The sequence below is a fragment of the Gastrolobium bilobum genome, unplaced genomic scaffold (genome assembly GCF_033153095.1).
Source record: "Gastrolobium bilobum isolate Gb01-03AN ecotype WA unplaced genomic scaffold, APGP_CSIRO_Gbil_v1 utg28982, whole genome shotgun sequence".
NCBI classification, from domain to species: Eukaryota; Viridiplantae; Streptophyta; class Magnoliopsida; order Fabales; family Fabaceae; genus Gastrolobium; species Gastrolobium bilobum.
In genome coordinates, this window is record NW_026899952.1 from 1 (window position 1) to 15,000 (window position 15,000).

General features: G+C 32.8%; 2 protein-coding genes across 2 annotated transcripts; both read right to left on the bottom strand.

Annotated features, from left to right (window-relative positions):
- Positions 1-25: 25 nt before the first annotated feature.
- On the bottom strand, positions 26-2,703 carry LOC133294353 (uncharacterized; the record flags this gene model as incomplete). Its single annotated transcript, XM_061493004.1, has 6 exons — positions 2,688-2,703; positions 2,528-2,578; positions 2,379-2,436; positions 982-1,907; positions 329-863; positions 26-237 (listed from the first exon to the last, which is right to left on the bottom strand). Coding segments are annotated over exons 1-6 (1,798 nt in total), but the record flags the coding sequence as incomplete, so codon positions are not given.
- Positions 2,704-10,558: 7,855 nt separating this feature from the next.
- LOC133294356 (replication protein A 70 kDa DNA-binding subunit B-like) lies at positions 10,559-13,490 on the bottom strand. The gene is made up of 12 exons (XM_061493010.1): positions 13,341-13,490; positions 12,980-13,241; positions 12,811-12,886; positions 12,623-12,707; positions 12,480-12,532; positions 12,174-12,306; positions 11,723-11,835; positions 11,467-11,590; positions 11,295-11,366; positions 11,038-11,103; positions 10,820-10,929; positions 10,559-10,592 (listed from the first exon to the last, which is right to left on the bottom strand). Exons 1-12 carry the CDS (start codon positions 13,488-13,490, stop codon positions 10,559-10,561), a joined length of 1,278 nt encoding a protein of 425 aa, XP_061348994.1.
- Positions 13,491-15,000: the final 1,510 nt, after the last annotated feature.

Here is a 15,000-nt window from a genome sequence, read left to right on the forward strand (position 1 = left end):
TACTCTGCATAAGTAAGATGCCTACCTTCTGGATATTTTTTATTTGCATCCATCCAAGACTCAAAAATTGATTGTCTAGATTCTGCCCTAGTCTTGACATCAGTTATTGAAGCATGATCACTAAAAACAACGCTCTTTTCATTGGGTAGGTGAAATGGCAATCGCTGAACATGGGGGAATCTATAATGAATTTCAAATCCGAATATTCTCCAAGCAGCTTCACATGCAGACACATACCTATTTTATGTAAGCAATAAATACAAAATAAGTTAGAAAAACGTTGAAGCAGGCGACGAAATGAAAACATAACCGATATGAATTCAATAACCTGCAATCATAAAACATTTTGATTTCATCATCTGAATGATTTATAGCAGCTGTCACCCTGTCTTGCCCTTTATGAATGTATTTAAAAAGATATTTAATGGCACTACTCTGACAGGTATATTCAACATTGATATGCGCTTGATATTTTAGAAGAAGTTGTACATTATACGGCACAACATAACGGTTATCAAGTTCAACGCCGTTCTTTTTGACAACACTCCCATCATTTGTTTTTTTATAATGAGGGAATCCATCATCATCAATAAAAGTACGAGAGCAGAACTTCTTGGGAAATTTCTTTGAACAATGTCTGTTCTTCATGCAAGGAGACTTGTAATTGTCAGGACCACAGGGTCCATGCATCATGTAACTCGTGACAGCTGCAAAAAGTGAAGGATTGAAATCTTTGTTAGGAATCTCAACTGAAATCAAATTATCAATGTCAAGTTCAGTATTAGGCTTTGCGGAGGGATGCAACAAAAGTATAATATAAGCATGAGACAGTCCACGTTTCTGAAATTCAACTGTACAAACACCTGTTACATTGAAACAAACAAACAGAGATAGTTAAAATCAACAAATTGGTCATAGTCGATTTTTATTTAGAATTTTTTTGGTAGGATACATAAAAAAAATTTGGTAGGATACACTTGCGTGCATTAAATGTGCCAAGAAAACGACCATTTTTTAAATCATATAGCAATTGGTCCAATTTGAACTTGAATACTCTGCAAAGAATATCAGGACGATCTTCAGCATTAAGGTTTCTTGCCTTAAGAAATCTGGTAATCTCTGGCCACTTAGGATTGCAGGTGATCGTTATAAACAGATGAGGATATCCAGCCCAACGACAAATTGCAAAGGCATCTTTACAATTCTTAGCCATATACCTAGTTCCACCTGTGAACGAAGAAGGAATAATGATACGCTTTCCAGTGTTTATAGCTTCATCTTCACCCCTGTCAAATGCATGTTTTATATTTTTGTATAACTCTGCCCTGAGATGACTCTGGTTATATCGAATAAAATTCAGCCGATCAGACTCAACCATAGTGTAAGCATCAACCAAAAATTGTTGAAAAAGCTTCCTTGAGTTCAGGAGAACTTGGGACTCTCCTGACCTCATTTGAATCCTGAACGAAAAGAATTCCCGCATGCTAACATTGGATCCTGGATTCGTCTTACCTTGGGGTATATAAGATCGCTCGACATCATCACGATAACCATCTTCACCATAAGGAAATAACAAAGGATACTGCAAACCAAGATACAACGGATGCTTGACATTTATACGCTGCAAAACTCTATCTTGTGTCTTAACAACAATATCCCTATCACCCAATGCGGTGTCTATATCCCCGACAATCAGAGCAGCAACTTCTGATGCAGAGGGAAGATTATAAACTTTGCCATAACTGCCACGCTTTCGAATCATCCTCAACTTCACTCCACTGAAGTCATCTTCCCTATATCGATCTCTAGCGTACCTAAAAGATTGAGCAATATTGTTGTGTTTATCTAACATTTCCTTCAATGATAGGACAATATCAGGATCAATCATATCTTCACTGTTTATGGAACTGCAAGAATAATGTCATAAAAATAAGTAAAAAATAAATAACAAAACATACACCGTAATTGATAGATGACAATAGATTAGAAAATAACATGCCTTAAACAACCCAATCTGTTGTCAACTTCATTGTCAGTATCATATATATATAGCTGAGCAAATTTTGGAGTAAGACTGTCAGCTGGAATAAGGCTGCCTATTAAATGATGCACTCGTCCCCCAACTCTAAAACAATAAGGGCCAGAACCTTGATTCACTGATCCGTCCACTTTTTCTCCAAAGGAGGTGAAGGAAAATATCATATTGTATGCTCGAATATTCCGTAAATAGTGGCGGCTCTTGATATTTGAATTATCATGAAATTTAAGCAACGCATCAGAAGGGAGTTTTAACAAGAAGTTTTACTTTTCCATTGACGCAGCACAAACTAAACTCTAGTGTGATGGGTTTACGATCTTTTTTATTTCTCTCCTCATACCACAAATGTGCTCCACATTTCTCGCAAACAAAAGTAGGATCTCCTGCATCCCAATAATCTTAATAAATACAAAATACGAAGAAATCAAGAAAGATGCACAATTTTTATTCGATACAGAAAATGAAGAAAATTTAAATTCATGCAAATACCTTCACTGTTAGAAGTAATGTTAGGCACAATGGAATTATTCATATCAGTACCTGTAACATAAAATGAAGATATCAGACCTCATTTTATTACGAACATTTTTAATATTTTTTCTTGCTGTAATAGATGGTTCACAAATTAAACTTTTTCAAGATAAATTACCTGTTAAGTCTTCCATTCTCGTTATATCATCTATATTAATAAACCGCTTAGAATTCGTTTTTTGAGCCAGTATGCTTTTTCGCCTTATTCTAGCATTTTTAGTATCTAGAAAAAAAAAGAGGAGCCAAATTTGTAAATGAAATGACTTTAGAAACAATCGATAATGTGAAGCACATGGCATTTTTTTTAGCTAATATCTTACCTTGAGTGGGATGAGTAATAAGACAATCATCAACATTCGATGAAGGAACTCTTAAAGGATCATGTTTTCTGTTTTGACAAGCACTGATTTTTTTTTAAATAGGATGGCACATGTCAGTAAAAAAAACAGTTATAATAATGATGAATACATTCCATTTAAATGAAAACAATGAAAAATACAACTTACCTCTGAACAGGAGATGGAGAAAACGCAACAAAATTGTCTACATAATATTTACAGCGCAAAAATAACGAAGAAAAAAGAATCAGACATTGTTGATTTTTGTTTTATCAACCGTCGAAGTTTAAGATTGTTGAAAGTTATATGATATCATATTTTTTATGGTTTAAAATACAACTACTTTTATACAATTTATGAAGCAATATTTGGTAAGAATGAAAAAGAAAAAAGGTCAAAGACACGTGTGTGATAGAAGTTAATTGACACAACATTTTTTTTGTCTTATAATTCAACTTCAAAAGCACTATGTATCATAAGAAAAATATATGTATATATATGATTATGTACAATAAGTGTTACGTACAATGAACTGACTGTTACCATTAGTAATATTACGGAGCGGTTGTCTGTTGCAGCTCAACTGATTATGCACATTGCTTACTTCAGAAAGTCTACATGTTATTAAATTCAACAATCAGGAACAGCAACAAATGGCACTAAAAACTATTTGAAACCAACCAATTATAACGCAACACAAAATGAATTAAGAGCGAAATAAATAAAACATGTTGGCTTGGGTGTCAGTGAACGGAGATAGATTTTCTACAAAACAGAACACAGACAAAACAAATGAATCTTTGTTGGGCATACTGATATCAACTCATTCCCCTTGAAGGAATAAATATAATAACGTTTACATACGTAGAATTATATCATATATTTTTTTTTTAGAGTTTGAACGACAACTATTTTTTACAATTTTTGAAGGAAATATTGTTCAGGGCTAAAATAGAAAGAAAAAAAATCAAACACACGCGTATAAGAGAAGGTATTTAACTTTCCCTTATACTTCCTCTTCAAAAGCAATATATATCATAAGAATAATACATGTGCATATCGATTATTGTGTACAATCAGTGTACCATACGTCATAAATTATATGACAAAAAAATATTGATTTTTTTCTTGTTATACTTCCTCTTCAAAAGCAATAATTTATCGTTAGTAACATTACGGAGCTGTTGTCTGTTGCAGCTCAACTGATGTTGTACATTGATGACGTCAGAAATTCTACATGTTATAAAAAGCAACAATCAGAAACAACAACATATCACACTATAAAGGATTTGAAATTAACTTGGATAACATAACAGAGATGAAATCAGAGCCAAATAAAAAATACCTGCTGCCTTGGGTGTCAGTGAACGGAGATAGATTTTCTACAAATCAACAAACAGAAAACAATGAATCAAAGTTTGGATATAAAGAAATATATGTATTTATTATATTTTTTCAACACTACAGCTGTATATTTATGTCCCAATGTTCGCAATGAAAAGAGAAAAAAAAACAACAGATAAACTTTCTGCAACAGAAGTTCATGTAATAGAAAAAAAATCAAACACACGCGTATAAGAGAAGGTATTTAACACAGCATTTTTTTCCTTATACTTCCTCTTCAAAAGCAATATATATCATAAGAATAATACACATGCATATCGATTATTATGTACAATCAGTGTACCATACGTCAGAAATTATATGGCAAAAAAATATATGATTTTTTTTCTTGTTATACTTCCTCTTCAAAAGCAATAATTTACCGTTAGTAACATTACGGAGTTGTTGTCTGTTGCAGCTCAACTGATGTTGTACATTGATGACGTCAGAAAGTTTACATGTTATAAAAAGCAACAATCAGAAACAACAACATATCGCACTAAAAAGGATTTGAAATTAACTTGGATAACGTAACAGAGATGAAATCGTAGCCAAATAAAAAATACACGCTGCCTTGGGTGTCAGTGAACGGAGATAGATTTTCTACAAATCAACAAACAGAAAACAATGAATCAAAGTATGGATATGAAGAAATATATGTATTTATTATATTTTTTTCAAAACTACAGCTGTATGTTTATGTCCTCATGTTCACAATGAAAAGAGAAAAAAAAACAACAGATAAACTTTCTGAAACAGAAGTTCATACACTTTCATTCACACAACGCTACATACATGCAATGTACAATGAGAGTAACAAAAAAAAAAAATAAACACAGAAATAGTCAACAGCTTCAAGAATATTATTTCTAACATACCAGTAAATGGCGAACCAGTAAACGGAGAGAAGACATGACAACCTGAGTTCAAAGAATTACTCTGAGGTTGTTTAAAACGGTCCGTGTTTCTTCTCTTTTTGGGGGGAGTTTCTAAGTCTGATGAATGTTTATTCATGACAGTCTTGTATTGAAATATCCCAATATATTTTTATAGTCAGAAACTATGGCAAAAGGCAAGCTTGACAGCGTCAAACATGCTCAGAAGAGTTGTAATAGTGAAAAAATGAGTTGTATATGCTTTTGGGGATGGTGGGAAGATGAAAAGACTGTCTCTTGAGTTTCTACTTAAACAAAAACCCTCACAAACTGTCATATACAACTTTGACAACCATTATATGCACAATTATAAAGATATAACATCATAGAAAAAATAAAAATTCAACTTGAACTTTTATTTATTTTTAACTTGTCGAAGTTATATTAATACATAAGCACATTACCCCATTGCTTTAATTTTATTAATGTAAAGTTCTGATTATAACAATTCATTTAAAATTAAAGGACAAACGGTAATAGATTTTCAAATAGTTATATCTAATTAAAAAATGGCAGTGATAAAATGAAAAAATAATTTATCAGATGGATAAGTTAGTGTGAAATTTTTAAATGGAATTATTATAAATGATCATTTATATTTCGTTGAAAGTTTATTTTTGTAATACGTATAAAAATTGTTCTTTTTCATTTAATTTTTGTTAAATGAAACATTTAAACGTTGATTTACAATTTCCATCTTTATGCGCATTTAAAAGTGGATTTACAATATTTGCTCTATCGTTCTTTTAAACAACACAGTTATTTGTTTATAACAGCATCAAAAAATTGACGTGTGCAAATGAATAGAAGGAAAAAATGACATGACAAAGAAACTGCAACTTCTGAATGCCATTAAAAAATACTAATAAAACAGAACGAAACACAACGTTGCAACAGAGAAATACACCAGAAAAATAAAAATTGAGAAATAACCCCCCCTGAAATTATCCCATCAGTGACATCAGTGCAGATTTAGAAGAACATAGACCCACAAAAAAACAAAAAAAAAACATGAATCTAAAACTGACTCGACATTGTCGTCATCTTAGACTATGGTCATTATACAAAATAAATATATCTCAAAATCAGCACTGCAACGTTGACATGTTTTTTCCCAGATAGTTGCTTAACTACGTCATCCTCCCATTTGAGAAATTCATCCCCAATCATTCTCCTCTCACACAGGTTGGGTTTGCATATAGGTAACCCTTGATAAACGACTTCTCTACGCACCCATAAGCCTCTGATGAAACGCTTCACACGCAGCCTGCACTGCCCCACAATGTGTTCATCATCCAGAGCACGAAACAATTCGAACCCCACCTTCCTCTTATCTTCATCAACACCACTGAGCAGCATAATGCAGTAGACGTACTGGGATTCCTTGTGACCTTTTAGCGCTACAATTTTCAAGTTTTCAAGGGCCTTTTCTTGCATACCAGGACCTGATGTTTCGCGAAAGTAATTAACCACCCCTTCACGATACAACACTTCCGAATTCCCACTCCCCCTACACCGTTGCAAGAAATAAACCTTACGGTTTATCCTATACATTCTCTGTGGGTCTAAGTAATCTTCGTCTGGCCCGTCAACATTTTCACTGTTAGAGTTAACAACCCTTACACGGTGAAGAAAAGGCTTTGCATCAGTAACCCATTCCAATGGACCAAGAGCAAATTTGTCCAGAGAAACACGTTCATAAACATAATCTGTTTCGGAAATTTGCAGAAAGTCCTTGCAAGTCAGTTTGACGTGAACGATGTCCTCTAAGGAGTGAGAGGCCACTTTTTCGAATATCATCGTTAACAAATCAGTTGGCAGAGAGGAAAGGGACTCAACCTTGATGATCTCCATCTTTCTGCGCTTGAGAGAAGATGAATCCGCCATTAAATAGAAATCCAATGAACGATTCAAACGTATTTAGTGTGAGAAACTGTGAGAAACACAATGGGAACGAAAAATTCTGGAAATTCACAATATATAAAAGTTTGGTTTGAGACATTGGAAGGACACACCCACGCATCAGAAAACGAAGTGCCCCTTTACACGATGAAACACGACGTTCCATTCTCCCAAACTGGTACAACGCGCCATGATTAATACTGACAACACATCTACATGCACACAACCCATTGGAATACGGAACGTCATATCTAAAAACCATTATGAGACACAGTGCAACATATTTTGAGAAACCCTAAACCGTATAACTTAATCAAACTGTAACTCCCATTGCAATTCTACGGACTTGAGTGCCTCCACTTTAATTTTAGACTGGAAAAAAATTATTCATCTAAGGGAGCAACTTTAATATGAAATATATAAATATGAAATATATAAATGAAACAATGATAATAGAAGAATTAAATATTAAATCAAGTAAGTTATTTTTATTTCGAATAAAAATAATGACAAACAAATGATAAATGTAATAAAATGTTTTATAATAATTTAGAAAAAAAATTAACCCTAGCAAATTTTAAAAAAAATATTATAATGAAACAATTATAATCGAAGAAATTAAATATTAAACGATGTAAGTTCATTTTATTTGGAATAAACATAACGAAAAACAAATAATAAATGTATTAAAATATTTTTTAATAATTTAGGAAGATAATTAACCTTAGTAAATTTTATAAAGTAATTTCATTTTAATTCCAATAAACACAACGACAAACAAATGATAAAAATGTAATAAAATGTTTTTTAATAATTTAAAAAAAAATCGTAGTGGCAATTTGGACAGAATTCCTTTGATATTCATTTAAATTAATGACAAAATTACTCAACCACAAAACAATAAATAAATTATAAGGTAGCATTTTAATATGAAATATATAAATGGAAGAATTATAATTGAAGTAATTATAAAGTAAAGAATTCAGAGCGGAATTTACACATGATCGGAATTATTGCTTTGTTAGCCATTCACTCAGCAATGAATTCCCGTTTTTGGTTATATATTGATTATTAATTTTATATGTTGAATTGAAATACTTTGAAACATTGCTATATACTGTGGAAAACAAAAATGTCCATAAGAATTCATACATCAGCTTTTTTTTATAAAAGAACAAACCAAAACGTGGAAAACCAAAAAATGTCCATGCAAAGTCATATATTAAGCAGAATGTAAACAACTACAAACAACAGTACAAATCTCATAGAGTTAACAACAGGGGACCAAGATTGTCAAACGGTTTCAACAGTAATTATTCCATTACAACTCCCCAACAGTGAAAACATAAATCAGCATAATCAGAGCCAAAGATACATATTTTCGTAAAACATTTCCAAACATCGCTTCTTCATCAAAGGATCCCTTGCAATTTCGCGAAATTCTTTACAAGTTAACTCAAGATTATAGATATCAAACATCGTTTGGGAGTCAACCATAGCAAATATTTCAATCAAAACATCTCTTGGAAGACCATTTAGGGACACAGCCAAGGGCGGACCTACATGGGGGGCGTGCATGGGCGGCCGCCCCCCTCTAAAATCTGAAAAAAATGTCTACATTCCAAAAAAATACATAGTATATTTCATTTTTCATAACTGGTGGGTTACTTTAGCAAAACTAGTATTGTGTGCCCTTTGGATCTGATATGAGTTGCATTGATTTCATCTTATTGATGATCAGTACAATCTTTTTGTTCAAAGCTTTCGACTTCACTTTCTGAGTCTCCTTCTTTTGCTTCATTTGATACCCAAAATCTGTTAGCATGAGAAAGAAGCTTGATACCCATTTTCCTGTTGTGAGTATTTTCACTTTCTCTTTGTAAAGTTTTGATCTTTTTGTAGTTTCATGTTGTTCGAATGCTCAAAAACCAACAGAAAGTGAAAGAAAAAAATGGGTATAAAATAATTATAGTTTGCAATAATTTTTGGAATTTATTTGTTTAGCTTTATGGTGCTTGATAACTGAAGTATATGGGTATGTAGTGATGTGGGCATTATGAAACTTTATGATGTTAGTTTTAGGTGCTCGCCTAATTTGGGTTCTATGAGCTTCCCCTTCTTTTTGGATTTGTTAAATTTCCGCCCCCCTTTGTATCATTTTCTGGGTCCGCCACTGGACACACCACCATCAGCAGCACTCCTTGGACGTTTTGCACAAGTGGAAGCATCCATTGATTACAACTCGATGGAGATAAGATGAAGAGTATATTTTGTGAGATGAAAGAAATACTACAACTCAGTTATTTATATATACTGATGGAGATAAGAGGTTATGCAAACCAACAGTCAATATTAAAATTATATGCAGTTGTTAACATCTCGGTAGCATGCACAATAAAAAAGAAAATTAAAAAACGATCGATTTTCAAGATGAAAAGGTCTATGAAAATTAATGTATGTTATATTTTCGAGTGCAACTCATAACAGTTTAATTGCATTATAAAATCAAAAATGTATTATATTTTTTGCGATAATATAAATGATAAGGTTCAATGCCATTTAATTTTCATAAAATGATATGTTACACATCGCTCACATAACACATAAACAACAGACAATGCAATTTAGAAATTGGGATTCTGCTATATAATGTGAAAAATGACAATGTCCAAGACAATTCATATATTCATTTTTTTCTAAACGAACACAGCACAGTTCACTTCACCACAGTTCACTTCATAGCAGGTTACAACAGGTGATAAAAATTCTCTCAAACAAATTAAAGACTACTTATTCCAACACATAATTCAAACAGCGAAAACACAACTCAAAGATTACGATAAAAGTTAGCGTAAAACATTTCCAAAGAACGTTTCTTCATCAAATGATCCCTTGCAATTCCAAGAAATTCTTTACAGGTTAATTCAAGGCTGTAGATATCAAATATCCTCTGGGAGTCCACCATAGCAAATATTTCGATCAAGATATCTCTTGGAAGATCTTTCAGGGACACATGACCATCAGTAGCCATCCTTGCACGTTTTGCAGAAGGCAAAGAATCCATCGACTCAAGACAGATGCACAAATAGATGAAATGAAAATTGTAAGATGAAACATAACTACTATGTGGCCTCTTTACCCCCAGATGTAACTTGTAGTGGCAAACCAACAGTCAAGAAAACATAAATTGCAATTGCTCATATCTCGGTAATATGCAGAAATGGATTTCCAAAGAAAGCACACGTATACAATTAATGACTGTTTTATAATTCCAAGTGGAATAGATTATTAGGGACCAAACCGTAAGCTGCATATCATCAATCCATTACATGCCACTTTAAAATTTAAAATATTGTTTTTTGAAACACAAAATAATCAGACATTCGGTCATTAAAATACAAAAATCAGACATTCGGTCATGGTTGCTCCGTTCACTGAGAATTTGTATACGCTTTCGCATCAAACCTATTTCAAAAACCAAAAAACAAAATACAAAAATCAGTAATTTGTATCGCGTCATCAAATGAAATGGTTTGGACAATTATTGGTTGCATGAAAAAAAAAAGGTAATCCAACAGAGATGACACCATGAGTAACGTATTTATTTTTCTTCTTATGAATTAAAATATAAATAAAAATTAGAATCTACATAACTCTTTTTCAAGCTTTATTTTTTTCGTTGTTCGCACAACCGAATACTTAAATTCCTCAACATTAGAACATGAGAATTCATCACAGGTGTCAATAAAGTTAGAGAAATGTCACCAACATCAGCACTGTCACACGTCTGACTTTCAACATCCTAGTTGATCAAATAAAAAAATAATATTACGTTAAGCACACATGTTAGGCAAATAACTAACCGAACACACATTATGTAACACGTATATAAATTGAAATAATGGATTACCGCAGCCTTTTCTGGTTCTAATGATAAAATTTCATTTTCGCGAGCATTATCGAAAGTTGCTTCATCCTGTAATCAACACCAACCAAAAACCGTCATATAAATGAATTCAAAATGTGGACACCTCATATGAACAGTTCAACATCGTACATTGGGGTCGACCAAATCATTCAGGAATGCAGTGATTATCTCCTCGCCGATACAAATCTTAGATACTTGATATTTTGGCTCACTGTATGTGTTCAAATTTTTTCTTTCACATTAATCTTAAACAGCATGGATTTCTCATTCAGAACATTTAGTTGCTCGGGATATTGTTCTGTATCAGCACCCTGGAAAAAGGAATAAAAAAAGAAAACCAATTTTCAACTTACATACAGATCACGCTCATATATTACTTAATAACTAATTGATCCAAATAAGAACACAAACCCTTTTGAAATGCAACTCGCGCAATTCAACAGCACTTGTTCCCAACAAAGTAACACAGTCTCGATCAAACAGCAAAAAAGAAGCAGAATCCGTGTTATCCACAACTCTGACTTGAACACTAAATCTATAAATTTTTAAAAAAACATATATCACAAACAGATAATCACTCATCGGATCAAACACAGTTTAAAAATTAGTAGCGATATTTTACCTAGGCATATAATCTTCCCAATGTTTATGGCAGTTTTTACAGTACCCTTTTTCAAAATCTTCACAAACGGAAAATGGACACCTATTGCACGACCTGTACCACCAGTTGTGTCTGCTTTCAATTGATTTTATAGTCCCATAAGTGATGCACGTGGTTACCTGCAATACAGAAATGCAACACAAAACTGAACAACATACCAATTCACACTTATTTTATTTTCCATTAGTAGCAAAAAAAACATATGTAAACATTCATCGCTGTACATATATAGCATTACCAAAAAAACTGTAACAAATAAAGGGCCTCAAACGTGCTCACAAAAGGTTCATAACAAAACGACAGAAACAGTGGACAGAAGAAAAACCTTGCAAGTAAGATATGCAAAACAGAAACAGGTAGACATCAGCAACCATAAACGACAGCAGAAATGAAAATAAGAAATATACTCATAAAGTAATGCTAGGCACAATGTTACACATGAAAATTTAACATTCACCTCACTACACAGCTTGATATCATTGATTGACTTTCTATCGGTCTCCTTAAGGAAATCACTTTCGTATGAATATGAGGACTGAGTAGACAATTGAGTCAATTTCAAACTACTTTCCACACCATTAGACGATAGACTACAATGCAAACATTAACAACAACATAAGTTTACATACGACTGAATAAAAAAAATGACAGCAGCAATAAAAAGGATAATGTGCAAACCATTTTTTGAACTCCACAATCTCAGGCAAATTTGAATCCATGACAATCTTGGTCGTATATTTTGTATTCGTCACCCCGATTTTACCTATCCAAAACAGAAACAATGAACACCCATCGATTTATAACACGGTACAAAAGCTAAAATTAAATGAGATACACGTAGAAAAAAAATTAACAAAACGCATACCCCTAAAACCCTTTTATCCTCCCTAGTTGAACAATCATCACCTTATGAGGAGTGTCATTGCTTGCCAAAAAAGTCTGTACCTCATCCACATAATGCTCCCACAAAGTGCATTCCAACTTGTGACCCCTATATATTAGAAGCACACAGAAGAAGGTTACAGATGAAATAATTCGGTTAAGACATTGTAAAAAAGTTAACATTCTGTATACTGAGATTGTCAAGTTCTAACACAATCATCTTTGTCTTCCTGCCGGAAACTACATGCTCACACACTTCCCCAACTCCTGACAGTAAACCAATGACGTCTACACAGCAAAAAAGACAACACTAATTTTATAATTTAAATTGCAAAATATATTGTTAATCAACAACGGTCATTAAACATTACACAACACTACCTACTAAATAAGGAGAATCAGACGATTCTTTCTCAATGACATCGTAATCAACAAAATCAAATACATTGGCAGGAAAATTAGGTTGAACAATTGATCTAACATCAGTCCTCAAGTTGAAAGACAGATGATACTCATGACGGGTTGGCCTAAAATTACCGCTACTGAATCCAACTCCGAAATTTTTAATAAAATACACTTCTCCATCCGTGATTTTTTTCCGAACCTGAAGAGTTCCCTTCACAGTGGCATGGATCCTTCCACCCTACAAAAAAAAAAAAAAAGACAAAGCATCAACAACACAAAACGAAAATCACAACAACAGCCACGAAAACAAAAACAAAAAATGATATGTATTATGTACACGTTCATCCAACAGAACCATCTCAACATTGTCGCCTAAACCTTTACGCTGAAAGTTAGGAACCTGCCAAGATCGAACAACCTTAACCTTAATCCTCCAGTCCTCCTTTGTAGGATTAAGATCCTTTATAAAATCATATCTTGAAACCATTTCTTTTGGGAAGAACGAAAAGACGAAAAGAAACAGTATAGGGAAAAGACGAAACAATCACGAATAATGAACAAATGAAAATCGGAGGGAAAAACGTAAACACAATGCAAAACGCTCCCTTTTATAGACGCATGCAGTCAGAGATTAAATTAGCATCTGAGTGCCACTCAAATCTCTCCAAATATTTTCCCACCATCCATATTTTAATTTCAAATTTTCAAACCATTTCAAAATTTGAATTCGAATTTTTAATCAGATGAACAATTCCAATGTAAAAATAGCTGAGTCGTTAAAACAGAGGACCAATTCCAATGTGAACAGCAGTGGGCATTCAATGTCTTACCTGCCACCACATTTGTTTTAATATTTTCGAATTTAAAAACTAATTTTCGATTTTTAAAAGAAAAATCTTTTTCCAATTTACTAAAGAAAGAAAGTTTGCAGGTGCCATGTAGTGTGAACAGAAATCTGAGAATTAAGCAGGGAGTGCCACATGGGAAAACTTTCCAAAAGTTTGGGTTTCCTTTATATATATATATATATATATATATATATATATATATATATATATAGTCCTAACTTTATCCAAGTGGCTTTTTCACTTATATGCACGTTACACTTATACTTAAAGTTCCAACACAAAGTGGATTATGAGTCCTCAAATTGGAACAAATCTTTAGTACATCCATTATATTGAGTACTCAGTGAAAAGGTACGTAGTTTAAAATAAAATTATTAATTATATATTTTGAAGAAATATATAATTATAATATTAAATTTTTTTTTTTTTTTTTTAAATGTCAACTAATGTATTTTATTTCAATTGATGCGATGTACATACAATGATGAACTCAAGATTTGTTCCTCAGATAGAACTTGTGCCGCAGTACGGTTTTCCCGCATGTGAAGCACAACTTTTTGCTGGCCTTATTAAGCCTTGCACCGGATTCACATGGTGCATATTAATGGCAGTATCATGTCAGATTCACATTTTATAATTCACTTGGAATCTAAATTCGACAATAAGTACAACTTGATAAGGAGCTCCAAGAAATTCTTCCTTTGCCCCACTCCGTAAAAAATGAAGGGTTTAATATTACTCATATTATAGAAGATAAATTATCTTTTACATACACATAAAAATATGTAGAATTTATATTCTTTTCTTTTCTTTTCTTTTTTTTATATGGACTCATATGGATCCCACATATTTTTATCTGTATATAAGGGATAAAATTTATCTCCACAATAAACCCAAAAATGAATTACAACTTTCAAGTCACTGTGGTTGCTCCACACACACACATCGATGCTACTTTATCTACGTGAAGTGTGAAAAGATATTTCAATGTTACGTGAACCAAAAAATCTGAAATTTACAAGTGTTAAGACAACTAACAGAAGAGGTATCTACGACCTTCCAGCAGCATCAGCCTAACTTCTTGTTGAACTTTATTAAGTCTTCAACTGGATTCACATGGTGCACATTAACTATAGGCAGTTTCACATT

Coding starts and splice junctions, on each gene's coding strand:
- LOC133294356 (XM_061493010.1), bottom strand. CDS start 13,490: ATGGTTTCAAGATATGATTTTATAAAGGATCTTAATCCTACAAAGGAG. Junction 12,533..12,622: donor GCAATGACACTCCTCATAAG/GTGATGATTGTT, acceptor ATTTAATTTTAG/CTTTTGTACCGTGTTATAAA. Junction 11,104..11,294: donor CCATGCTGTTTAAGATTAAT/GTGAAAGAAAAA, acceptor TGTTGATTACAG/GATGAAGCAACTTTCGATAA.